General features: G+C 47.8%; 11 protein-coding genes across 11 annotated transcripts; 6 read left to right on the forward strand and 5 right to left on the reverse strand.

The window, feature by feature from the left end:
• Positions 1–35: 35 nt before the first annotated feature.
• On the reverse strand, positions 36–3131 carry SJAG_03986 (nucleoporin Nup131). The gene has a single exon (XM_002175072.2). It carries the CDS (start codon positions 3028–3030, stop codon positions 394–396), a length of 2637 nt encoding a protein of 878 aa, XP_002175108.1. The 5' UTR covers positions 3031–3131; the 3' UTR covers positions 36–393.
• A 452-nt stretch (positions 3132–3583) lies between these two features.
• Positions 3584–5886, forward strand: SJAG_03985 (acetolactate synthase catalytic subunit). Its single transcript, XM_002175071.2, has one exon. The coding sequence runs from the start codon at positions 3704–3706 to the stop codon at positions 5714–5716; it is 2013 nt and encodes a 670-aa protein (XP_002175107.1). The 5' UTR covers positions 3584–3703; the 3' UTR covers positions 5717–5886.
• SJAG_03984 (zinc knuckle TRAMP complex subunit Air1) lies at positions 5882–7335 on the reverse strand. The gene is made up of 3 exons (XM_002175070.2): positions 6890–7335; positions 6742–6843; positions 5882–6696 (listed from the first exon to the last, which is right to left on the reverse strand). The coding sequence occupies exons 1-3, from the start codon at positions 7076–7078 to the stop codon at positions 6049–6051; spliced, it is 939 nt and encodes a 312-aa protein (XP_002175106.1). The 5' UTR covers positions 7079–7335; the 3' UTR covers positions 5882–6048.
• A 155-nt stretch (positions 7336–7490) lies between these two features.
• Positions 7491–8144, forward strand: SJAG_03983 (U1 snRNP-associated protein Usp103; the record flags this gene model as incomplete). The annotated part of the gene is made up of 2 exons (XM_002175069.1): positions 7491–7631; positions 7716–8144. The coding sequence occupies 2 exons, from the start codon at positions 7491–7493 to the stop codon at positions 8142–8144; spliced, it is 570 nt and encodes a 189-aa protein (XP_002175105.1).
• A 151-nt stretch (positions 8145–8295) lies between these two features.
• SJAG_03982 (SHREC complex subunit Mit1) lies at positions 8296–12497 on the forward strand (the record flags this gene model as incomplete). Its single annotated transcript, XM_002175068.1, has 2 exons — positions 8296–8770; positions 8872–12497. The coding sequence occupies 2 exons, from the start codon at positions 8296–8298 to the stop codon at positions 12495–12497; spliced, it is 4101 nt and encodes a 1366-aa protein (XP_002175104.1).
• A 656-nt stretch (positions 12498–13153) lies between these two features.
• Positions 13154–16437, reverse strand: SJAG_03981 (mediator complex subunit Med15; the record flags this gene model as incomplete). The annotated part of the gene is made up of 5 exons (XM_002175067.2): positions 13154–15034; positions 15111–15734; positions 15813–16148; positions 16215–16317; positions 16364–16437. 5 exons carry the CDS (start codon positions 16435–16437, stop codon positions 13154–13156), a joined length of 3018 nt encoding a protein of 1005 aa, XP_002175103.2.
• Positions 16438–17502: 1065 nt separating this feature from the next.
• On the reverse strand, positions 17503–20790 carry SJAG_16457 (hypothetical protein; the record flags this gene model as incomplete). The annotated part of the gene is made up of 1 exon (XM_011050738.1): positions 17503–20790. One exon carries the CDS (start codon positions 20788–20790, stop codon positions 17503–17505), a length of 3288 nt encoding a protein of 1095 aa, XP_011049040.1.
• Positions 20791–21057: 267 nt separating this feature from the next.
• On the reverse strand, positions 21058–22230 carry SJAG_03977 (ADP-ribose diphosphatase). The gene is made up of 3 exons (XM_002175064.2): positions 22014–22230; positions 21765–21842; positions 21058–21719 (listed from the first exon to the last, which is right to left on the reverse strand). Exons 1-3 carry the CDS (start codon positions 22168–22170, stop codon positions 21358–21360), a joined length of 597 nt encoding a protein of 198 aa, XP_002175100.1. The 5' UTR covers positions 22171–22230; the 3' UTR covers positions 21058–21357.
• Positions 22231–22618: 388 nt separating this feature from the next.
• On the forward strand, positions 22619–23719 carry SJAG_03976 (transcription like zf-ZZ type zinc finger protein; the record flags this gene model as incomplete). Its single annotated transcript, XM_002175063.2, has 1 exon — positions 22619–23719. The coding sequence occupies one exon, from the start codon at positions 22619–22621 to the stop codon at positions 23717–23719; it is 1101 nt and encodes a 366-aa protein (XP_002175099.2).
• Positions 23720–24026: 307 nt separating this feature from the next.
• On the forward strand, positions 24027–24410 carry SJAG_03975 (hypothetical protein; the record flags this gene model as incomplete). Its single annotated transcript, XM_002175062.1, has 1 exon — positions 24027–24410. The coding sequence occupies one exon, from the start codon at positions 24027–24029 to the stop codon at positions 24408–24410; it is 384 nt and encodes a 127-aa protein (XP_002175098.1).
• A 418-nt stretch (positions 24411–24828) lies between these two features.
• Positions 24829–25071, forward strand: SJAG_03974 (extender-the chronological lifespan protein Ecl2; the record flags this gene model as incomplete). The annotated part of the gene is made up of 1 exon (XM_002175061.1): positions 24829–25071. One exon carries the CDS (start codon positions 24829–24831, stop codon positions 25069–25071), a length of 243 nt encoding a protein of 80 aa, XP_002175097.1.
• Positions 25072–25414: the final 343 nt, after the last annotated feature.

The following is a 25414-nucleotide window of genomic DNA, read 5'->3' on the forward strand; positions in this document are numbered from 1 at the left end:
ATCAACAGCAGAATTATGTACCGCCGCAGTTCAAATAATCAGCAGTGCTCTTTTCGGGATCATTTTACATTAAGATTTTTAAAGAGTCATTCGTATGCTGAAAGGATCAAGATTTATTGTAGTGAACTAGACCTAGAAATATAGTCGACAAGAATTTGTCCTCGCGCAAACAGAACCATATACAGCCATTGGCTCTATACAGCAAAATGTGCATTTCTTAATTGTAGTCAAAGTACATACAAAGAAAGCTACAGTCCCTTCTGAAAAGTTTAGAAAAGCTATCCAATGTTGATTTATAGTAAATAGTATTTGTGGCAGTAGAAATATTTTAGACAGGATAATAAACTGTAACAAGGTAAAGCATACACGTTCATGAAAATCATTAAGTATCATCTAACGTATTTCATTACCTTCTGTATGCTCATCAGCAAGCAAAAACAATTTTGCCAAACCAAGCTCAATGTTTTTTACGGATAAATCAGGTTGTTGTGAGGTAGATGTTTGTAAAAGCTTGGAGGCATTCTGAAAGTTCTCTTGCATTGCCTCAAAGACCCAAAGAAGCTCGAGTGAACGTTTTTCGGTAAGATATTTTCTAATAAGATTGGTATGATTTGGGTAATCTTCAAGAAGTGTTGAGACTTTATGGTTCTCAACAAGACTTTCAAAAAAGGGGAATGCAAAAGCTTCGCCGTATTTGTCAATGTAATGTTGTGATTGCCTTTTAAATATGTCCGCTGGAAGATTTGTATGCATTAGTAATGCAACGATAGACGCTATATTGTCCGTGTCTTGAAGAAGCGTAAACGCAGTTTCATAAGACTTTAGGTCAGCAAAATACGAAATCCAATTGTCCCTGTTCTGTTCAACATCAAACACGCGAAGCTGAAGTTTCTCTGCCAATATTTCGACATACAGCTCGTTAAAAACAATGACAATATCTTCCAAGTTACAGTTCATTTGCTTCCGAATTAATTCATCGGATGACTCGTATGTGACTTTAACACAAAGTTTGCCAAGATATTGGATATGCTCAAGAATTAAAGAAACGAACTGTTTTTCGACTATCCATAGCTCTTTCAAAGAATCCATATTAGTGTTTTTTAATGCATCAAAATTATCCTTGGCCAACACATTTATCTTTCGTAAAATGGTTAAATAAACAAGATTCGCATCCAGAGCCGATTGTACTTTTGATATAATATCATCATCTTTCTTTTCTTTTAGATCATAGCTCAACTGATTAAGAAGTTTAGCGTAACTTAAATCATTACTCTGAGAACTGGAAACGAATACCGAAGTAAGTTTTTTCTCGAATTCCTTGAAAAATACTGACCTTTCTCGTTTTTTATGAGAGATTTTCAGTAGCTCGACATATAGATCAAATTTTAAGTATAATGAAAGTAGTACAACTGTATGCTCTGGAGTCAATGTGATATGTTTTTGAATGTACTCGAGGATTGAAGAAAACATGTCTCGCTGATGTTCTGATTTTTTTGATAGATCATCTGAATGCAGAAAACTTTCTTCTTCACTCGAAATACCCTCATGCACGCTAAAGCCTTGTCGCAAAAGCTTCCAAAGAGCTTCAAATATATCCTGTTCTGAAAATAGTTCCAGAACAGGCTTTAACGAAAAGGTAAATTGCTTCTTCGCAGCCGCTGTTTGAAATAACAATTGCTGGAAAACCGAAGCGATGTACTGAAATTTTGGGAAAACTGCATTCTCTTTTGACAGAATCTTAAAAATTCCATTGTGATTTGTGACAAGAATTAAGCTAGGAGACTCGGCATTTGAAACGAGACCGTTTACGCAATCCACATACACTAAGCGCGTTTCTGCACTGTGATTAATAAGTATCGACTCTTCGCATATTTTCTCTTCGCCCTTCACCGAAATTAGATTTATCACATAATTGTCAAACGAACAATAGTAATCACCTCTTGTGAGATTACCGAAGAGCCTCGGTCTTGAGAAGACGCTTTGATTAGGTAAACAAATGGGATATATGCCTTGAACCGACAATGCAAATGACTCGGTCAAACGACAGGAAACGATAGCGTACAACCGTTGGGTATCTACATTCAACCAACTAACGATGATTGAAAATATGTAAGGGTCTTTCAAACAGACAGCCACATCGTGACACGTAAAAGTAGCACACTGAATACTACGACCTGCAAAAGCTGTTTGCAGTATCTTTTGCATGTCATTTTGAATTAGCAAGCGGCTCGTAAAGGCGCACGAAACTTCCCAAACTTGTAAATTACAATTCGAAGAAAGCGTATACACGAATCGTTCATTCACGCCCTTAACGGCACCCGCTTTTATGATGGAATACTTTGGTGAACTTTGAACACCAAGAAGAGTTGTCCATGTTTTCAGGGAAAACAGATTCGTATCTGCTGTAAGTGCACGGTGACAAACACTTGGATGGCCGACAGCATCTCGGAGAAAAAGTTGAAATTGACGCCCAGAATCCAAAGAAATGATGAAGCAAGCTGGTTCTGCATTGACTAATGTGGTTATTATTTCATCTTTCTTTAAATCCAATTTGTAATGCAGAACACGTGAACATTCGAGGGTGGATGAGGAATTTTTTAAATGTTCAATATTCTGCCAATATTGAACATGCCCTGTTTTTGGCCAAACCAATACACAACCTGAACTACTTGATGAGGATTCGGGCCGGACCAATTGCACTAATGGGGCACGAGTTTCTTCCGGGGAAGGACAAACTGATTGGAGAGACACAGTAAATTGAGGGAAACTCGGTTGCTTGAAATGAATAACTGTCAGTTCCTTTTCTTTTTCGTTTAAGGCCAGAAAGTGTTGTGTCAACTCATCAAAACAGCAGTGCACTTCGGATTGTTTTGACGAAAACGGTTTCTCTGGCATAACAATTCGTTTTATCACATATTGAGAATTTGCCGAAACAACTTGCTGAACATTGCCATTTACCGTGTCTGTACTAATTTTAAAAGACGTGTTCTTTTTCTTTGAGTGTACAACATATTTTTTTATGTTCAACATGAGAATGCAACCTCTCTCAGAAGGCGTACAGTCGAAAGTACACAACTGGTGTGGTTTGGGTTGTGATGGATATGGAAGGCAAGAATAAAATGAGACGCTAGTTCAGTCAGCGCTGGACTAGGATTATCACTGTGATATATAGATTTTATTTTAAAGGATAAGTATGTAGAAGAGAGTTAGAAAAGACTTTAATAGCCTGCTAATTATCTGTTGTTTATATTTTCATTCTTTCACAACTAAATTATGTACAGACTGCTACTATAAAATGTAATACACAACAGAGCATACATAGCACGTAGTTGCGCTATTGTCTACGCGGGACTTAATTAAATTCTGCTTTGTTTGGTAATGACGGGGGATCCCCGAGGATGCATGTATTGTTCCGCGGAAACGTTAAAATTGTAGAAACGGCGGTACATATATATACTATTCAGTCCAAAAAACTCTCAGAAAGACGATTATAATAGTTTCTATCTTTATTGAATGCAAATTTTGTACATTCAATGAAAAATGGCGTTGGTGGACCAGCTGCATATCACCGCCATCAGAATACTTTAAAACAAAAACCACCGAGATAACTGTTGCCGCCTAAACCAAACAGCAATTCGTCGCAAAGCAAACACCAGAAGTGTGCTTGCAGTGAGTTTTGCACGTCGGTAGTGAAGCATTTAGCATGGCATCACCAGCTTTGCTGCGTAGAGTCCCAAGAGCGCGCTTTGGCGCCATTTGCAGTGGACAGCTGTTGTCCGCCTCCGGAAGAACATTGAATGCTCGTTTACTGTTGTCTCGTACTATCACCAACAGCACTAAGCTCTCTTCTGCTACCACATCTGCCTCCATTGCAAGCACGGGTGTACGTGCCACTACGCCTGATGTTTTGGGAGATTTCCAAAAGGTTGGTGCAAACACGCGTTACGACAACACGTATGTTGGAAAGACTGGTGGTGAGATTTTCCACGACATGATGCTTAAGCACAATGTGAAGAATGTGTTTGGTTACCCTGGCGGTGCTATCTTGCCCGTTTTCGATGCCATCTACAAGTCTCCATACTTTGACTTTGTCCTCCCTCGTCATGAGCAGGGCGCTGGTCACGCTGCTCAGGCTTATGCTCGTGCTACGGGCAAGCCTGGTGTTGTTTTGGTTACCTCTGGTCCTGGTGCCACAAATGTTATTACGCCAATTGCTGATGCTATGGCTGACGGAACCCCCCTTGTCGTTTTCTGTGGTCAAGTCGCTACTGCTGCCATTGGAACTGACGCTTTTCAAGAAGCCGATATGGTTGGTATTTCCAGACCTTGCACCAAGTGGAATGTAATGGTTAAGGATGTTGCTGACCTTCCCCGTCGTATTGATGAGGCATTCGAGATTGCTACGAGTGGCCGTCCTGGCCCTGTCCTTGTTGACTTGCCTAAGGACGTCACTGCTAGTGTTTTGAAGAACCCAATTCCTGTGGTTTCTTCAATGCCCACCTTTACTCGCAAAATCAAGGAGACTCTTGAGGAGCGCTCTAAGATTATTGACAGCAAGTTGGACCGTGTCCAAACTCTTTTGAGTCGTGCCAAGAAGCCCGTTATTTTTGCTGGTCATGGTATTTTGTCCAACCCTGATGGACCTAAGGTTTTGAGAGAGCTGAGTGAGAAGCTCAGCATTCCTGTCACCACTACCCTTTTGGGTCTTGGTGCCTTTGATGAACGTAGCGACTTGAGTCTCCATATGATCGGTATGCATGGTAGCGGTTATGCTAACATGGCTGTTCAAGAAGCTGATTGTTTGCTTGCATTGGGTGCCCGTTTCGACGACCGTGTTACTGGTAACACGAAGTTGTATGCCCCTGAAGCTCGTTTGGCTGGACAAGAAGAGCGCGGTGGCATCATCCATTTCGATATTTCTCCTAAGAACATCGGTAAGGTTATTCGCCCCACTGAAGCTATTGAGGGTGATGTTACTGAGATGCTCAAGCTCCTTCTTCCCCGTCTTACCGCTGTGAGCCGCCTGCAACGTGAGGAGTGGTTGAGCCAGATTGCCAGTTGGAAGAAGCGTTTCCCTTTCACATTCACCCCTAGTAAGCCAGGTGAGCTTCTGAAGCCTCAAGCTGTAATTCAAGAGCTTGACAGACAAACCGCTGAGATTAAGGACAAGGTTGTGATTACTACTGGTGTTGGTGCTCATCAAATGTGGGCTGCCACTTTCTACCGTTGGACTCAACCCAGATCTCTTATCACCTCCGGTGGTTTGGGCACTATGGGTTTCGGTCTTCCTGCGGCCATTGGTGCTAGTGTCGCTCGCCCTGACAGCATTGTCATTGATATTGACGGTGATGCTTCTTTCTCTATGACCGGTATGGAGATGGCTACTGTTCGCCAATTCAACTTGCCCGTTAAGATTCTTTTGCTCAACAACGAGGAGCAGGGTATGGTTACACAATGGCAGAACTTGTTCTACCAAAAGAGATACAGTCACACTCAACAAGTAAACCCCGACTTCCCTAAGTTGGCTGAAGCCATGGGCTTGAAGGGTCTCCGTGTTACTAAGCAAGAGGAGTTGGCTCCCACCATGAAGCAATTTTTGGAGACCGAGGGACCCGTTTTGATGGAAGTCAAGGTGGCCTCCAAGGAGCATGTTTATCCTTTTGTTCCTGCTGGTAAGGCTCTTCACCAGTTCATTTTGCACGGCAGCCTTTCTTAAGCATATCCACTGCGTTGATTTTTGAAAAGCGAATAGCTTCATTATTTTATCTTTTTCTGGGAGCTTCGTAGACAGCGTATGTCGAAGCCATGAGGCATCGATATTCCTGGTGTTTTGTTGATTAAACATGAAATATGTACAGTTTTGTTATTATTGTTTATAGTTATTTGGAATGGGCACTGGTTGGGGAAAAGAATGGAATTGTTAGTCTAGCAATGGCGTCGGTGAAAATGAAGAGATACGAGGTCTTGGTGATACATGAGTGTCACCCATTGAGGACTATACGGAAATGTTTTAAACGCTTTTTTATTAAATCACCAAAATTACCAAAATCACCATCTCTTACGCCAAGTTTTTCTCCGTTTAGACGATTCAGCTGGAGAGGAAGGTGAGGATATCCGATTCCTTAAGGACTTGTCGCGGCCATCTGAGTATGGCGAATAGTTGTCACGGCGTTTTCTGTCCGAGTTATATGAATTATAGCCACTGGAATAACTCCGCTTATGAGGACGTTTTGAGTATTTGTTGTTGTTGTTGGACTGCGAGTAAGAACTAGAAGGACGATAGTGGCTATCGTCTTTAAACTCTTGATGCAGTTTTTTAGTGAATTCTTCATTCGAGACATCGTTTCCAGTAGGACAATTTGCTTCGCAAAAGGCCGTATTACTTTGATACTGTGAACGAGATGGCAAGTCGCAATCGTCACCAAAATGTCCCTCTGCTGCACAGTTGTAGCAGTGTTTTTTAACTCGACCAGCTTCTACGCGAACAGTATCCTCTGTCTCAACGTAGTAACGCCAAATAAGGGGGCATGTACGGCTCGTGTGTGTGTCTATATTGCATGTACGGCAAACACGAGAGCGATTTCTTGGTTCGGGACATTTGGATTGAATGTGACCAAGTAAACCGCAGTTCATGCATCGTTTTGTACGGGGACATCTATGAGGAGGATGATCATCGATGGCACCACATGTTGTGCACTAGTAAGTTAGAACGTGACAATCCATGAATGTAAATAAACGAACCAGAGTGTGTGTGCAATCCCGGGAAACATGGCCATGTCCTTTACAGTTATGACAAATAATGTCGTCCTTAGGATCAGAACCAAAATAACGGCCTTTGCTAACCTGTAAGGTATGGTTAAAATCAATGAACGAATATTTTTTCACGAACCTCAGCCCATTCCTCCTCGTCAAATTCGCTAGAACTAACAGAAGACGTTTCAGAAGCAGCTACTTCGTGCTCTTCACTATTTTCTTTGTCGACTGTGATTGAAGCATTCGGTTCGGCTGCATCGTCTATAAAAAACGGGTCAAGCTGTTCACCGGCACCAGTGAACACTTGATCAGTCTCAGTACTCATTGTTCACTGCAAAATTGTACAAACTTTGCAAGTTGACAGTGATAGTAAAAGATTCCGAGTAATGACTTATAAATGCAGTGGCATACGTGAAGTACAAAACTAGTAGGGCTTTGAGTACGCAATAAGGCAACTCAATTTGAGAGCAGCAGGTAGTGTTGACTAATAAATGGGTATAGATCTCTTGATTGTATTTTTTATCTATTTTACTTCTTTTTGTACTTTTTTTTCTGAAGAATTAGTAAAAATTTAACTTGAAAAAATAACATAATAATTATTACGTTAGATCAAAACGAAATAAGAGTATAAAACAAAGGTTCATTGATTGATTGACTACCGTAATCGTCTAAATCACATAAGAAGCACTATAATATCAAAAAATAAAACCATTGAAAAATGAAGTGAATCGTCCCGGATGAGTATGCATGAAGAGACCTTTCAATCGTTACGGACAAAAAACAAACTCACTTATAACAACTACTGTCATCCACGTCCACGTTCAAATCCAAGTGTTCGTAGCCTCAGAGATTTTCGCAAACGTCCCACCACATCCAGGGTACGCTAATAAAATGCCAAGATGTAAGTTAAAATCACTATCGAAATGTCATATTAACAGACAGATCTCTGTGACTATTGTCAGGTTTGGCTTACACACGACAGTCAATCTGTTCGGAAAGCACATAATGCTGGAAGAGCTCATTTACAAAATGTACAAGATTACTATGCTCGTGTAGCTCAAGAAGAAGCGCAAAAACGTTTATCAGAAATGAGTTCTTCTGGCTTAAAACAAAAAGAAAACGGTACACTGAACTTACCACATGTCTTCGCTTTTCCACCGAAACCAGTATATACAGGATTTGCACTTCCTCCTCCTCCACTCATAATTCCTTCCACGATGTACACTTCAGCTCCTCAAATACCACAAGCTGCAGCTGCTCCTTTGGCTGCAGCTGCTGCGCAAACTCTTCCTACTGCTCCCAGTCGGGCAAATGCCGCACAATCCCAACAACAGCGCCCAAATCGTCATCGTCCAAATGGACATAGACCGATGCACTTGTCTCGCAACTAGCAGTTGTTTTTGGCTCTTCGGGACGCCATACGCGTTATTTGTTTACTTGGCGTTGCATTAGTTACTGTGGCAACTACGCGGGGAGACGCCGACAATTGAACAACACAGCTCCACATCAAAATTCAAAAAATCTAGCAGCTGTGGGATTACCATGCCAAGAGCAGCGCAGATTTTTAGGTCTGTCGTTATTCCGAAGCGACGACTCGGCTGGGGGTCGGTTCCGTACAATCCCGATGAAAGTAGAATTCTCGAATGCCTTTCGGAGGACGACAATGGTTACGTACGTGTAAAATTTGCCGCGAACTTCGAATTGAGAATACCAAAAGACCATTTAAAGTTGTACAAGAACGGGAAAAATGCCTATGAAGAGTTTCTTGAACGAAAAACATACGAAACAAAAGAAGAAAGCGACTACTCGGTTTCTTCGTCCTCTTCAGATGCATTCATCGAATCACCATCTTCGGATTCTGACGCTATTGTCGTGACACGGAGGTCGAGACGACTGAAGCGTCTGAGAAAAGTCTCAGGCATTGATTCTTCTTCTTCATCTGATGAAAACGACCGTATCCTAACTCGCCTTCAAAAACGAAAACGCAATGTGGTGGAAAAATCTCGCTATTCTACTCGTAGTCACAAAAGACAAACATAAAAAGACGTGACTCTTGGTCGAGCGATTCTTCGGTCTCCGTAAGCGGTGCTCTTAGTAATGACCAAAGTGACAACGCAGTCCAGCCGACCAAAGATGAACTCGTTAGTTCAGAGACCAGTGAGTTCGCTAGTGCAACCAGCGGTTCTGAAGATGATTCGGTAGATTTGTCGAATCCAGTACATAGAATGCAACCCAAACATGACTCTTTTTATCATGTTCAGCTTTGCGCGAAATGCCATCGGCTTGAAAGACCGAGCAGTGCTGCAAGGTGTTTCCTCTTTTGCTCTCATTGCACAAACGCATATCACGTCGAATGCTCTTCGTTCACTCGAATGAACAAAGCTCAGAAAAAGAAAACTCTGGAGGATGGTTTTCTCTGCAACCCTTGCACCAGAGAGTCCAATTATCGGCTTACACGGAACTGTTTTAAGTGCGGATGTACTGCTGACACATCCACGAACAAACCCGAAAAAGCTGTTGATTATAGTCAACGCATGTTTCGATGTTGGCGGTGTCTTCGTATTCAACATTTCCAGCACATCATTAGTGGTGATCCTGGCAATGAACCAAAACAAGCCGTGGAGAATCACCTTAATATGAAAGTTTGCAATGATTGTCTTAATCACCCTAAAGATGTTGCAGAAGTAGTTGCTTGGCGGCAGTTACCCAAAAATCAAATATATCCCGGCTTTATAGTAGACGATAATTGTACTTCAATCAATGTGTCCGACTGGACAAAGGAATACTTGGTACGATTTGATAACGAGCCCTATTTGAACTGTTGTTGGATGTCTTCTACATGGCTTGCCGGTGTAGCATTTACGCGAAAGACGAATTATGATTCAAGAATGAACGCGGCAGTGAAAGATGAACGTGAGGCCATTCCTGAAGCTTACACTTTGATAGACCTGGTGCTTGATGCACGCTACGAAGGTGACATAAATCGATTTCAAATGAATTTCAAAAACAAGCAGGAAGAATTGTCGGCTTTGTCGAAAGTTCAAAAAGTCTTTGTCAAATGGCAAGAGTTACCTTACTCAATGTCCATGTGGATTGATGTACCAACATCTACCGATGAAAAGAGATGGACTTTGTTTAGGGATGCATTCCATAAATATGTCTCTCGGTTCCATCAAGACAAGCCAACGAAATCCGTTTCCCGTGGCTTAATTCCCTTCACACATATGGAGCTAACAAGGCAACCTGATTATATTGTCGGAGGGGATCTTATGCCTTACCAGTTGGACGGTGTTAATTGGTTGTACTACAAATGGTACTCAAATCACCCTACCATATTAGCTGATGAAATGGGTTTGGGAAAGACAGTTCAAATCATCTCATTCTTGAGTGTGCTAAGACACGAACAAAAAAGTTTTCCATTTCTAGTCATCGTTCCTCATGCCACTGTTTTAAATTGGCAACGTGAATTTGAAAAATGGGCACCTTCTATTACAGTCAGTTCACTCGTTGGTATTTCAGAAAATCGTCGTGTCGTTCGTGATTATGTCGTGACAACAAAAGATGATCCTCGCGAACTTAAAGTGCAGGCACTCATAGTAAGCGCGTCTAATGTTTCAGATGAGTTTTCTTTTTTAAAACGGTTTCGGTGGAGCTGCTTAGTTGTTGACGAGGGTCAAAGATTAAAAAACGACATGTCGATATTGCCGTCTTTACTTCTATCACTTCAGGTGGACTATAAAGTCATTTTAACTGGTACACCTCTACAAAACAATATAAGGGAATTATTCAATTTGCTTCATTTCCTTGATCCCAAAAAAATAAACCCAGAAGAACTTACTCGTCAGTATGAAGATTTGGATGCCGAGAAAGTTGAAGAAGTCCATCAGCTTCTGAAGCCATATGTTCTGCGTCGTGTGAAGGACGATGTCTTAAACTCTTTACCCCCAAAGGTTGAACTGATTATACCACTTTCTATGACTTCGTTACAGAAAAAACTTTACAAATCAATTTTGGCAAAGAACGTTAATCTTATTAAAAGCATTACATCAAAATCACGTTCTGGAAAAGGACCTTCTCAAAGCTCGCAAACATCCCTTAACAATATTCTTATGCAGCTGAGGAAGACACTCGCTCATCCCTACATTTACTCTCAGGATGTTGAAGATAGAACTCTTTCTGCCGAGCTTAGTATACGATCTATGGAGGAAGCTAGTGCAAAAATGCTATTGTTGAGAATTTTGGTACCAAAACTTATCGAAAAGAATCATCGAATCCTATTTTTTTCACAATTTATCATGCAGCTTGATATATTAGAAGATTGGTTCGATGCAAAAAACATTAAATACGCACGTTTTGACGGTACCACTTCCGAGTCGGACAGGCAGAATGCTATTGATGCATTTTGTCGAAAAGACTCAGACTTGACATGTTTTCTGCTTTCTACTCGTGCCGGTGGTGTTGGAATTAATTTGGCCAAAGCTGACACTGTCATTATTCTTGATCCGGATTTCAATCCCCATCAAGACATGCAAGCCATTGCAAGAGCGCATCGTTTTGGTCAAAAAAATAATGTAACTGTTTTTCAGTTAATGATCCGCAACTCGGTTGAGGAAAAAATTGTCCAGGTTGCCAGACGAAAGCTACTTTTAGACCACTTGATTGTCGAAACTATGGACAAAGATGATGGGGACAAAGTTGATTTAGAAAGCATTATCAAGTATGGCGCAAGGGAACTTTTTGACGACGATGGCCTTCACGAAATTAAATATGATGAGGCTTCCGTAACAGCTTTAATAGAACAAACGGAAGCCTCCTTTAAACAAAGCTCCGTCACATCAGATCCCCAAAAACATGAAAATCAGTTTGCTTATACGCGCGTTTGGGAAGCTGGCACGCAAACGACGCAAGATTTTGCCGATACCACGGACTCCAGAAATACTAGCGCACAGGGTGACGACGATGTTTGGGCTATAATTCTTAAGGAGCGAGAAGCAGCAGCAGCAGTTTCTGCCGAACCAACAGTCGAAGGTCGTCGTCGTACCCGACGAAAAGTCTCATATACTGAACCAGAACAGTTCTCTAATTCCTCAGATGACGAAGATTATATTGCTGAACCCACGCCCTTTGCAGCTTCATCCGATTCCGATTCCGATTTGGTTGAAGACGAACCTTTAAGCCTTCAAGTTACAAATTCTACTAAACTCAGAAACTTGATGAGTGATCAACCAACTCTTCCATTCAGAATCAGAGAACGGTTAACAGCACGTATCTCCGAAGTAGATGACAACAACACTGGAGAGACTGTAAAGCCAACAGAATATCAAGTAAAACCTTCCGTGGAATTATCTGATGAACTTATTGAGCTTCCCGCTGACAGTCCAGCATACTCCAATAAGGTTTTCGAACCTGAGCACAGACTTGTTCTTAATGATGTTTCTGAGCTACTTTTGTTTAAGCATCTTGATTCTTATCGCGTTCCCGATGGACCGAGGTGCCGATTCTGCGACATCAATCACGTTCCTGGTAACTGTGGATTAAGTACTGTACCTTTAGAAATTTGCTTCCTTTGTGGCACCCCTCATTTCAGCGGAAAGGCAGCATGCCCACTTTTTAAAAGCGAGGAGACTCTTCTTATGCTAAAAAATATGTTGAAAAAGTCTGTTGAGTCAGATGTTTTAAAACGAAGAGCATTGGGCAGGCTGGACAGCATTATAAAAGCGGTCCGCAAAAGCGTTAACACCTAATCTCTCACTTTACTTTCGTTTCTCTTCCACTTATGAATACCGTTAGTGTACATAATGTCCTTTATTTTTGTTGCTCGTCATTGTTTAATTACGTCTTACTTCAATAAATGTTTTGCATACTGCAATTACTTATCATACTTTACTGTTCTTCAATTGTAATGTATTGTAACAATTCTGTGTCACGATACCGCTTGTAAAAATAACAAACGCTAAACGCAAATATTAACGAGCTTTGACAACACCTGGGAAGATGGTTTTTAATGTATATATCTTTACTAATACTTAATTCCAAAACCCGAAAAGGCAAACTAAATAGTAAGGGATTGCGTTTGCTTGCCTGTGATATATAGTAAGCAAAATTCAATTAAAGGTTTACAGGCATATTTAGTAAACCTGTCGGCGAAGGAGGCCAAAATTATAAGCTTAAGAGTAGTTATGCCCATTTTTTTGTTTTTTTTTATATTCTTTAACAGACAACACACAAATTCTGTTAAAACGAAGGAAAGGGTAAAGTCGCGATGGGAAAAGGAAGCAGAACCGGTTTAAGTAGTTGAAAGAAAGACTACCCATAATAGTATAGCTGTAAAACCAATTCTAAGAAAAAGGTAAGCAGATTTAATGTCATCAAAAGGTCATGTCGTTTTTTATGTAAGTCATCAAATAACAACCTCCCACACTCCAACCGTTTCCGGAAATGCAGAGTTTGGATCAGGTTCCGAAGCCTCCGTTTTAGGTGAACTCTGTTTCATCTTCAAACCAAGCAACTCGTTCCACGGATCAGCATTATCTGCATCTGGAATTAAGAGGTCGTTAGAAACAATAACAGGGCTTTGCGCAGGAAGCGACAGTGCTGGACTTGGCAACTTTTCATCTTTTATATTGGTAGTTGCAGTGTTCAGATTGTCATCATTAAAGAACTCGTCCCAGAGTTCCAGTGGATCGTCTGAAGCACTCTTACCATCAAAAGACAATAAAATGTTTGCTGGACTAAGTGAATTCACATCACTATGCATTGCATCAGGTGTTGAAGTAATGAAACACTGGGGCGTCCGTAAGGACGAGGGTGTTAATCCTGTCTTTGAGTTCAGGAACTCATCATCGGCGTCAATGGCAGAAAACGCCTCAATCGCATAATGCAACGGATTAGCCAGTGCTTCTTCCCGAGCACGAGAAAGAGGTTCTTCCTTAATTCCGTTTTGGGTACTGGTGGCGGATGAAGCAGAAACCTGTACTGGTTGAGCACTATTTGAGGTATCATTTGTTTCTTGTGATTTGATAGTAGGGCTTTCAGCATTGGCTTTAGGCTGAGGTGACGAGCCCGTTGCCTGAACTGCCCTCTTCTTTTTGGCAGGAGGCAGTTTCAAGTCCTCCTGCTTCAGTTCATGCTTGAGAGGGATTGTAGGCTCTTCAACATAAACGTCACTCGTCTGATTCACCGGTATATTCGATAGCGAAGCATTCGTGTACGGAGGAGCGACGGGGTGAGGAGCTTGAGAAGCCATTTGGTTCACAGGCGGTGCGTACGAATTGTTTGCAGCAGCATTCGCAGATACAGGTTGATTCGGCTGCGTAGAGGACGACTGCGTAGGACGATTAACAGCTGCCGTACGACCAAGTTGCATTAACGCTTGTTGAAGTGTAAGCTTATTGACACTAACTTCATTATGAAGTCTCATGAGATGTGCCTTAACGAAACCAAAATAGCTTTCGAACTTCTCTTTTAGCTTAGCCAATGTTTGGGGTGCGCATATGAAAATTCCTCTTGGATATCCATCCAATTGAAGTTGAAACATGTGCCGAAGTTGAATAAGCTGCAAAGTAGCCTCATCATTGGCAGTGATACAATAAAAAAGAACAATTAGTTGATTGGTACGAGAGAACATGGGATAGATACCCTTCGTTAACTCTGAAGCCATCAACTTTTGCTCCGACGTTAAGTTTAAAGGAGGTGGACGCGTAAAACGACGGGATACTTTTTCAGTCATTTCCCGAATTCGCATAGAAAGTTTTGGTTGACCTACTCTACCGCCAGTCTCTAACAGCTGCTGAACAATGTATATACCACCATCTCGTTGAGCTTGTCTGTTTGGTTGAGCAGACGCCTGAGGATTCTGTGACGACTTTTGAAGATTTGGTTGTGACGAATTGCCAGCCGGAAACTTTAGCATATTATCTGACGGATTTGTGTATGGTATTTGTGAAGCGCCGGCCGCGCGCATTTTTTGAAATTGAGTATTTTGTTGTACATTGACTGGCCCTTGCTTCATTTTTGCAGTTTCATTTTCCATACGTTTAAGAGCAGCCATATCAGACATCTCAGGCTTATCCATTTTCAATTGCTGCATTGCAGCGGAGTTCGAAGGAAAAGGACCAACATTTGCGGCGGTATATGAGGCCGTCTGCTGCTGTTGCTGATACGCCTGCGGAACAGCCTTGTAACGGGCTTGCTGCTGCTGCTGCTGTTGTTGTTGTTGTTGTTGTTGTTGTTGTTGCTGCTGCTGCTGCTGCTGCTGTTGTTGCTGTTGCTGCTGTTGAAGCTGCTGGTTTTTTTTTGCTGAGCTTGAGCCTGCGCTTGTGCTTGCGGGCTTGCCGAGCATTATTCAGTTGATTAACTTGCTGTCGTTGTTGGATGATAAACTGCATGTGTTTCTGAAATAAAACGCTAATAATTTTCATTTGTTCGGGATTTAAGCGGCCAGTTTTGCCCAGTTCGACAACTTCACGCCATACCTTCAAGTTTGGAGGCAATCCAGGAATTTGAGACAGAAGCTGTGGGGGAACAGGGACGTTGGACATATCAAATCCGGCATTGTTAGCATTGTAGTTCGGAGGTCTCGTTGCAGCAGGCCGATTAGGGGGATTAGCAGTATTAGCAGCTGGCATGGAGTGTTGATCAAAACTTTGAAGAGAGGGCGAGGCTTTCGTTTCACCCATTTGTGCAGGAAATCCAGATGCCGCAGCATTCGTATGAGAGGTACCCATTCCATATCCTGGCTGATGAGGCTGGGCCTGAGACTGGGTTTGCTGCTGCTGTTGTTGAGCCAACTGTTGCTGCTGATGAGAACGCAACGTACCCAGCTCTTTCTGATATATAGCCATTAACCGCACAGGCGGCATGCTTTGCATCTGCTGCAGCGTGAGAGGAGGGCTGCCATTACGTGCCATAAGTGCCGCAAGCCGGGTATACAGTTGATTTAGTTGTTGAGGGGTTAGTTGAATGGGGAACTGTTGTCCAGCCTGGGGACGCATATTTGCAGATGGAGCTCCAGTTTGCGGAGCGTGGTGCATGTTTTGTGATTGCATGGAAGCGGGTACATTTCCTTTTCCGGCTTGCTGCTGTTGTTGCTTTTGTTGCTGAAGCTGCAGCTGAGCCTGCTGCATCAACAGTTGCTGTTGCTGTTGAGGTGTCAAATTCACTCCCGCAGCAAACTGAGCAGGCATACCTTGGGCTTGTAATCGGTTCATTCCTGCAGCTTGAGCACCTCCATCCGTTCGTCGCTGTGCACCAGCTCCAACACCGGTCATGTTTCCTGGTCGGTTGGCATTTGGATACATGTTCGACATTTGTGTCATCTGAGCCAGATGGATCTGTTCGCGAATTTGTTCTCGAATCTGCTGAGCTTTTTTGTTGCAGAGATTGATGTATTCGTGCTACAATTTCGTTAGAAAAGAGCCCAGGACAGCTTATACACCGTTTCCAGCCCCATTTCCCCGTACCTTACTCGACGAACGCTCAAATGCTCGTTTTTCAAAAGAAGACGCCATCGCCAGTAATTGAGCCTCTGAAATACTGGGCGAAATGATTCGGAGAGCATTAGCGCTATATCAAAGATTAGCTAGGTCTCTAATGGTTACTAGTTCCTTACATTTGAACCGCAATACTTTGCCTATCATTCGAACTAACCTGATTCTGCCATTCTTTTTCCATCGAATGACTCATAATCTATACAACGATGGTCCAACAATGGTTTCTGAGGCAAATTCTAGCGTGAAGAAGGAGAAAAGACTATATACCGAACACGAAACTCGTTGGTACTGGTTGCGAGTTGGCGACCGTTCTGAACAAATGTAAGGCAGCGTACCGCAGAAAACAGATGGCCAAAAGTTACAAGATAGAGAGCAAAATAAGCGAATTGATAGAATGAAGCATGTTACTATCAGTAAAAATGAATGCCTAATGAATATATGAAATGAAGAATTGGGATATATATTTTAAGCTATTTTTTCAGGAGCAAAGTTATGAAAGACAAAAAGAAAAGTCCACAGAAAACAAATTTTAGGAAGAAATCCGAAGGGGAAAACGAGAAACGAGCCTCTAGAAACGCATCGTAAATGGTCGTAAAATCATGCATTACTCATCAGTGCTCCAGAGAGAAGAACTGGGTTCCAAAAAGGAAGAAGGTGAAGGACAGTGACATCTGTCCAGCCTGCAATTAGTTTTATAGGCGGAAAGAAAATGAATAGGAAACGAGGAAGGAGAAACAGGCGACGGAGGAGGAGGAGCAGCGATTTGCTCAGAAGACGAAGGCTGCATACTCAGGATGAGAATGTAAGTGAAGATATGGCGACACATGCCAGCAGGTTTGAGTAAGAGAATCGGAAGCATCGCCGTGTGTGCGTATCCCGCTCAAGCCAAAACAAAAGGAGCGGAAACCTACCACTAAAAGAAGTGCCAGCCAAACAGGCAAACACGGACGCCGACTAAACAATCAAGCGAGCACTTTTGCCCTATAGCATGTTCGTGCGTTCAAGCACACACACCGCGTTTCTTGGTGCCCCTCCTTCTCCCCCTCCTTCCCCTTTTTGTCCTCCTGTTCATGCGATGACGGACGGCGCGCACTCCAGTCTAGCGTGCGTTTATGATGAAAGGAAATGAAGAATGTAGAAAAGAATGGAGCAGATCAACAGCGACAACAGAAGTTGCATCAACAAGCCGACGTGTCTCTCAAGGACATATATAACCTCACCCATCATGTACTCAGGCAACAACGAATGGTGATCACTACTAAGGTTCCGAACTACCCGAGCCGGCAGAACAGCAGTACTCAAATAGCTTCTTCGCCTCAGAAGACATATGCTCTTTTTGGAACTGGAATTGTTCGCGAATAGCCGCGAACAATATCATACGGTCACTTTCAGGCAAGTTGTCGGACATCAACAGCTTGAGCAGGAACGCTGGTCCATACGACTGGTCTGCCATGACTCGTTCGAGAGGCAATCCTTTTGCATTGTGTTGCAACAACGCACGCACGATGATGGATCCAGCTTGACTGTCCTCCTGAGCGTGCGCGATAACCTTGAGCAGGGTTGTTGAAGCAAGGCGGTGTGTACACATACGCACAATGTCTTGCACAAAACGCGACGCAAGCAGGTTGGGAACGTTAGGAAGGGGCTTGTTCTCTAAAAGGTAATTAAGCAGAAGAGTGCCGTTACCATTCATCGCCAGATGGTCGGCGTACACAACTATCGTGGCTGACACAAGAGCACGATGAGTGGACGAAGCGTCTTTGCTGTCGAGGCACGCCCGAACGGCTCGGGAGCCGTAGCGGCTTTGCGCAATAACCCAGAACTGTGACATTATTGTTTCAAAAACAAAATCATTCATAGGAGGTTTAAATTTTAAACATGCTTGCACAACATAATTTCCAAAAGGGTCTGCAAACAGCAGAGGAATGTAGGGTTGAACGTGCTCGGCAATGAGAAGCATTTGCTTCTCAGTCGAAGCAACATCGACAATTTTTTGAGCGGCCCAAGTTCCGTTTTTGTGAATACCGATCTGGGCAAGGTGAGGGGCAATGCGTTCGAGCATCATTTCCTTTACGGGATCCGAGCAGTAGTCAAAAAGCTTCTGCACAACAGTGTTTCCCAAATGGTCACTCGAGAGATCAGACACCTCGTCGAGCCAACTGATGGCTATGTCTTCCACTTCCTCTTGCGTGCAAAGACCATTGTCGATGCGCTTACGCACCTGGCGCAGTTTAGGTGCATTTAACCGACGACTGCTGAACGCCTTAGACACGGAAGGGATTTGGGCTGCAAAGTCGACGAGCTTGCAGGCCTTGTCAAGCATCTGAACGCAGTCGCTGAGCTGCGAATAGCCAAAGTCGCGCACAACGGACAGAATGTCGTTGCGCACTTCACTCAGCGATGGCACAAGCGACACGTTGGAGAACGCCTTGTTTATGCTCTCGAGTGAAACGTGCACGTTTTCCGAAGGCGCTGACGCCACCTTGGCAAAGCCAATGCACACAGGATCAGACTCACTAAAGAGCGTTCGGCCGTTGAGCTCTTCAAGAGCATGCTTAGCATTCTGCACGGTGTCAAAATTGATGAAGGCCGAATGTTTGTGCGAAAGCATCCGCACATTAGAGATGTTGCCATAAGGAGCGAATGCAGCTCCAACGGTTGTGGATGAAATGCCAGCAGGCAAGTTGCCAACCCAAAGAGCATGGGTGGGTTCGGCCTGTGTAAGATTTTCAATGGTTGCATCTCCAATGCCAGACCAGCCGCTACCGGCAGACTCGGTGCTGGTTCGCGCGCTGGGATTTGAACTCTCGGCGTTGGAAGAAGGCGTAGTAGCAGCAGCAGTGGCAGCGGCGGTGGGTGCAGTCAAAGGATTGCTGTTGCTCGACGGCGCTGCCGTAGCCAGAGGAGTCGTGGCCCCGGTGGTGGACGACGAAGCTGAAGACATACGATCAACTGAGCAGTTGCGCTTGTGGCCCAGAGGCTTCTCGGATATCGTTGCTGCGTGGTTGAAGGGCAAGAAGTTGGAAGTGTAAAAGCCGCTCGAAATGCTGTGTCCCATTCCATTATTGGCATTCGTTTTGCGCATGGCAGACAAAGACTGTGAACGGCGACGCGAAGCACGAGCATGATTGTTGCTGCTCATGCCAGCACTGCCGTTCAAACGAGCCGTGGCCAAATGGGCAGCCGCGTTTGGATCAGCAAAGCCTGCCGCACCACCGTTCCCACCGTACGACGAAAACGAGGGGCCAAAGGAAGTCAGTTTTTGTTTGGGCGCTGCCATTCCCGAAGCGGACGAGGTCGAATTCGCGGCAGCCGCGAGCGACGAGCGCAAGTTGGACGTTGAAAGCGACGACAGCGAGCTGTGGGAGCCGCCGGCAGCCGCAGCGACCGGGTTGCCCGCAGACGCCGAGGAAGTCAGGTCGGGGAGAGCAAACGGAGCAGCAGTCGATGTCGCACCAAGCAGCGAAGCACCATAGTCATTACCGCTGTTGCTGTTTCCGCTGCCCGAACCGTTTCCGGTGTGGGTCTGCGAGAGACTCACGAGAGCAGCGGCGGAGGACGAAGGGTCGACCGAGTCCAACGGCAGATTGGGGTTGGCGCCGCTCGCGCCGTTCAAATACGAAAGCAGGCTCTCGGAGATGCTCGACGCATGAGGACGCCTGCCGCTGCTGACACCGTTGTTGCTGCCGCCGCTGCTAGCAGCAGCGGCTGCAGAAACAACGTCCGAACCAGCAGCAGTCGAGGCAAAGGATGCACCGCGGGGCACATACTCGCGGGACCAGATGTCGGTGCTCTTGTCGAGGACAAAGGACTCAAAGCCCGTCTGGAGCACGGAGGCGGGAGCGGCCGAAGCCATGGCAGAGTCGAAGAAGCCCGTCGGGGCGAGCGAGTCCGAGAAAAGTGAATTATTGCTGTGAAGCAGCGAGGACGCGGCCGAGGGAGGACCGGCGAGCGAGGGCAGCAGCGACGTTGGCGTCGAAGGCGACGACTGGCGGAGGGAAACGGCGGTCAGAGGCGACGCCATGGGTCGCAAAAGCCGAGGGTTCCATGGAATCGTGTTGGAGCGCGAACGAAAGCCGACACGCCCGGACCTGGACCACGGGCCATTGGCGACGGACGGCGTGGCCGCGTTCGAAGCAGCGGGAGCCTGCGTCGCGCCCGGCGAGCTCGCAGAAACGCCGGCAGAGGAGCCTGGGGCAGCCGCGGAAGCCCCGGAGCCAGGACGGAAAGAGGACCAGTAGAGCGGGGAAGAGCCGGTCGTGGTGTTGGAGTGAGTGTGTGTGTTGGTGGTGGAAGACGAGGCGGAAGAAGCAGGAGAAGAGTGATGGTCGCCGAGTCCAGCAGCAGCAGCAGCAGCGGCCTGAGGAGCCGGAGCCGAGGGACTGGGCGTGAGCGAAGAGCGCGAGGATGCGTTGGGCTGGAGGACCATCTCTGGAGCAGCAGCAGCGTCTTGGGGGACGGGGGCACCGACAGCGCCTGGAGCAGCGGTACTGGCACTAGCACTGGCACTGGCGGAGCTCGGGCCCATTCCGTTCGAGTCGTCCATGACAGAGTTCAGCGAGACGTGAGCAGAAGCGCTGGTGTTTGCATACAAAGCAGACTCTCGGAGCAGGTGGAGTGTGCGAGGAGAGGTTGGCGAAGGTTACGAGGCAGCGGGCGCAGGCCTGGAGCAGAGTGGAGCGAGGAGCAAGAGAAGGGAGAGGGCAATGACGGAAGGAGGAGTGGGGGCGTGGGGCAAGCGAAGAGGACGAGGGGGTGGGGGCGACCCGACAGTGGGGGCAGTGAATGCCGATCACAGGTTCATCAGCGGAGCGGCGGAGGGAGTGGGAGCTGAACCCTAACCCAGAGATCTGCGCGGCCGCTGGCTGCTCCCCGCAAAAGGTTAATTTCATTTGATTGCTAGGGTGAGGACGAGCAACAGGAGGAGCAACAGCGTCAGCTGTGCGAGTCGCGTAGACTGCGAGTCGGCTGTAGGTCTGCGCGGCCGCTCAATACATGCGGCCGCAGTCTACGTGGACGCACGGCTGCGTGGCCGCACGTGGCCGCAGTCTACGGGACTCGCCGGACTCGCACAGCTGACGCTGTTGCTCCTCCTGTGCTCGTCGGTGCTCGCCTACACACTCATCTTCAAGCCCATCGCAAGCACCGCGAGCCTCACGTCGATCACAAAACCCTCTCGCTCCAGACGCTCGAGCTCCTCGGCCAGGGTCCTGAGCGGCAGCGTAAAGTTGGTGATAAACTCGCCCTCGTCGAGCTGCTGGACGGGGTGCTGGTTCGCGGGGAGGTCCATGTCGACGTTCATCACCACCACCTTGAGATTCGCGTTCGTCAGGCCGGGGTCGTTGACCATGACCACGCTGCTACGCTGCACCGTGCCCACGTAGCCTGTCTCCTCGCGCAGCTCGCGCACGGCCGCCTCCTCCGGCGTCTCGCGGCCGTCGATCAGCCCCGCAGGGATCTCGACGCAGTACTTGCCTGTGGGGTTAGCTGGGTGTTGTGGGGGTGTTGTGGGGGGCGTACCGACGGGCGGGCGAAACTGCTTCTGGCACAGGACGTGCTTCTCGTTGTTGACGGGGACGATGGCGAGGATGGCGACGGCTGGTTGGGGTTAGTGGGGGTGAAGTGGGAGGGTAGCAAGGTAACAACGAGGCGAGAGGTTGGGCAGGGCGAGGGCAGGGCTGCAGGGACTGAGGTCGACGCTGTCGACGCTGTCAACACGGCCTGCCCCCGCCCTCGCCCACCTCTCGCCTCACTGCTCCTCTGGCGTACCATCAATTCCGCCCTCTCCTCGCGTCGACCGCTCGGCGGCCTCCCAGACGCGAGACTTGCCGGTCTGGTCCGTCCAGTTCAGCTTGACAAGCCGCGTCCACTTGGCCTCCGCCGGGTCCAGAGGCTCGCGTTTCGTTACTTTGGGTTGCTGGGTCATTTTCGTTGCAAAGGTTGCTTTTGCTGTTCGCAGAGTGCAGGAGGCCGCGGGCCGGAGCTGCACTCGCCATGACGCACTCACCGCTCGACGCATGCTGCGAGGCGACGGCGAGCAGACGAGAAGAGCCCGCAGGGGGGTGCCGAGGATAGCGAGGGATAGCGAGGGATAGCGAGGTACACCGAGGGGTACCGAGGTGCGAGGAAGGCTACCGAGGGCTACCGAGGGAGAGGAGGACACCGAGGGGTACTGAGGGGTACTGAGCTGCGGTGGGGAGCGGTAGCGGCGATAGTGTGCTGCGCCGCAGTTGGTATCGCGGCCCAAGGTGCCTAACGTCACCTTGGGCCGCTTTGGGTCGCCTTGACCGCCTTGGGCCGCCCGCCCTTGCCGCGGCATCCTTCCTAGGCCACGGCTTATCTACTCGTCCCTCCCTCCTCCCCCTCTCCTCTCCATGTCACCCTCCAACACCTCCAGCGTCGCTTGCGACCACTGCTTTCGATTCATCAACGGCTCCTACTACCACTGCTCGCAGTGCCCAGACTACGACGTTTGCCGAGACTGCTACGACAAGCGCAGGACCCGACACGCCTGCGCGACACCACGTTTCCTCCCTCGCTCCACCAGGCCCCCACAATCCGCTGACGCCCCCACGACTACTCCTACGAACACCCCACCGGCCCCCGCTCCATCCCGTACATGCCGCGCTGCCCCCACAAAGCCGGCCTCGCGCGTCTTTTTGCTGGCCCTCTGCGACGCGTGCGAGCAGCCGATCTTCGACACGCGTTACCGATGCAGCACGTGTGACGATTTTGATTTTTGCGAAGCGTGCCATGCGGCCTCCGTGCTGCATGTGCGCTGCCATGCCTTCTACCGCATCACCTCGGCCGCCCAGGCTGCTGCTGCACACCCCCGCCAGGACGCTCTCTTCCCCGACCTCGCTGCCTTTGAGGACGCGTCTCCCCTCCACCGCGGCTTTGTTTGCGATGCCTGCCGCGGTCCCATCCTCGGCACGCGTCTGCATTGCGTCCACTGCCGCTCTGACTTTTGTTCCCATCATGCGCCCGGCGCGGTGACGTCAGCGTCGGTCCACCGAAATGCAAACGCGTGCACGCACGCGTTGCTCGAGGTCCAGCGGACGCCGCAGGCGGTGCCTGCTGCTGCTGCTGCCGACGCAGATGCTGTCGACGCCGAACGCGAGCCGCCGGCCGATCTGCCGCTGGACTTTGAGCTCGTTGACGAGTGCACGGTGCCGGCGCGTCCGGAGCCCGGCAGCGTCTTTGTCAAGTGCTGGCGTGTGCGCAACCGGTCGGGTGTCGTGTGGAAGGGCCCACTCTCTATGGCGTTTCGCGGGGGCATGCGTTGCTTTGATGGGGACGCGCCCGCCGTCCTGCCCGTCCTCTCCGACGTTCCTGCTGACGACATCTGCCAATTCGCGGTGACGTTGCGTGCGCCTCAGACCCTGGAGACGCCGCTGCTCTCGTTCTGGAAAATCGTTTCCCCAGACGGCGCCGCGTTTCACAAAAACCTTTGTGTCTACGTTCCTCGACCTTAATGACTCTGACGTCACTCACGCGCCTTACGCGTCCAGCACGCACTCTTACGAACAGCTCAGCACACGAATAACGTAATGACACGCTGACCTTAGCTTTTGCGGAGAATGCGGGGACGAATGGGAGTGCATGTAGGCGCGCTTGGTCGGGTATCCGGCGGTAGTCTGGGCCGGCAGCAGCGGCCGGCCAGAGCGAAACGAAGATCGAGATGGTTGCGTCATTTCTTCGTCAATCTTATCGGCCAGGGTCCTGCGCCCAGAACGCCTGCCGCAGCATGCAAGGAGTACAGGAGCAGGCACGCTGTGTGCCATGGGAGTACAGGCAAAACACCGTGAGCCCGTGCCGCTGACTTGTGCTGCAGGGGACAACTGCGATTGGGACCGCGGAGCCCTCCGCCGACCGCAGTTTCCTCCTATGGCGGCTCCTCGTCGCCGTCACCGTCTGCACCGCACTTACTTTAAATTGCGCTTCGTCTCCGAACGTCCCTTGTCTCCGAAACCCTCTCGCTCTGGCTCGCGTATCTCGCTTGCACCCTCGCTCCTCGCCTGCGAGCCTCGTCGTCCTTTGTTCCTGCCCGTTCTAGTCCCATCTCATCTCTTCCAACCTGACGTCACCGTTCCCGGCCTCGCGTGTCTACGCGTGCCCCTGTCGGGCGCGCTTGCCCGACGACTTAGCGTGCTCGTTTACGTCTAACGTGCTTTCCTCCAGCCAATCGCGCTAATTGACGCCATCGATCGTGCGCGCTCTTTGCTCATCCTGGCCAATCGTCGCGACTTGTGGGCTCTCCCCACAGTAGTTGCATCATCTAAGCTTTCACATCAGCGATCATCCCATCCGGCTGTCTAATTCGCAATCTCATCGATCGCATAACCGAAACGAGGTTTTTTCTGACTTTTCAGCCTTAAATACGAGCCCCGCCGCCGTCCCTGAGCTCCATCACCGTACAAGCACAGCTTCTTCACCGCACGCACCAGCAGGTCTCTTCTACTCGCCAGGTCGTGCTCCAGCATTCTCCGTGTTCGTCTCTGACCATTCGCGCGATTCTCTCGGTCGTTCTTCCTTCGCTTTCAGGAATCCCCACTAAAGCCCACACATATCCCACTCATCCCACATGGATTTGGATTACTGCATCATCTGCGGAAAGGCCACCTCTGGCAACCTGTACTGCTCCCGCGAATGCCACCTGCAGGACTGCCCGAGCTCCTGCACCGATACCGAGTGCTGCGTGTACAGCCAGTCGGCCGAGTTCCAGATGCTCGCCTCGCAGCACCTCGACCACTTCCGCCGCCGCTCGTCCGTCAACTCGTCGTCCATTCTGAACGGCTTCATTTCGTCGCGGTTGACGGCGCTGTAGGTGCCTGCAAACGCAGTGATGGGTGACGGCGACACGGGCGCAGGTGTACGCAGCAGACGCGAGTGCGTTTTGCTACAGACGGGCGGATGTCTTTCCCTTGTCCGTGACAAGACGCACGCATAGTTTCAACTCTTCGGGTTTTACAATACGCAGTATCTCTCTCTCTCTCTCTATCTCTCTCCGACTTTTTTATACTTTCTTCGTCGAACTCATCACTGTCGTTTGTCGGCTTTGTCTGCACAGGGCATACATTTCATTTCAAATTTTTTTCTCCATACATGTTCACCCCCTCCCCTTTTCTAGCAGTTCTGCCGGACGGGCTTTTGTCCGGCTTTGATGAGTA

Source organism: Schizosaccharomyces japonicus (assembly GCF_000149845.2).
Source record: "Schizosaccharomyces japonicus yFS275 unplaced genomic scaffold supercont5.2, whole genome shotgun sequence".
NCBI lineage: Eukaryota > Fungi > Ascomycota > Schizosaccharomycetes > Schizosaccharomycetales > Schizosaccharomycetaceae > Schizosaccharomyces > Schizosaccharomyces japonicus.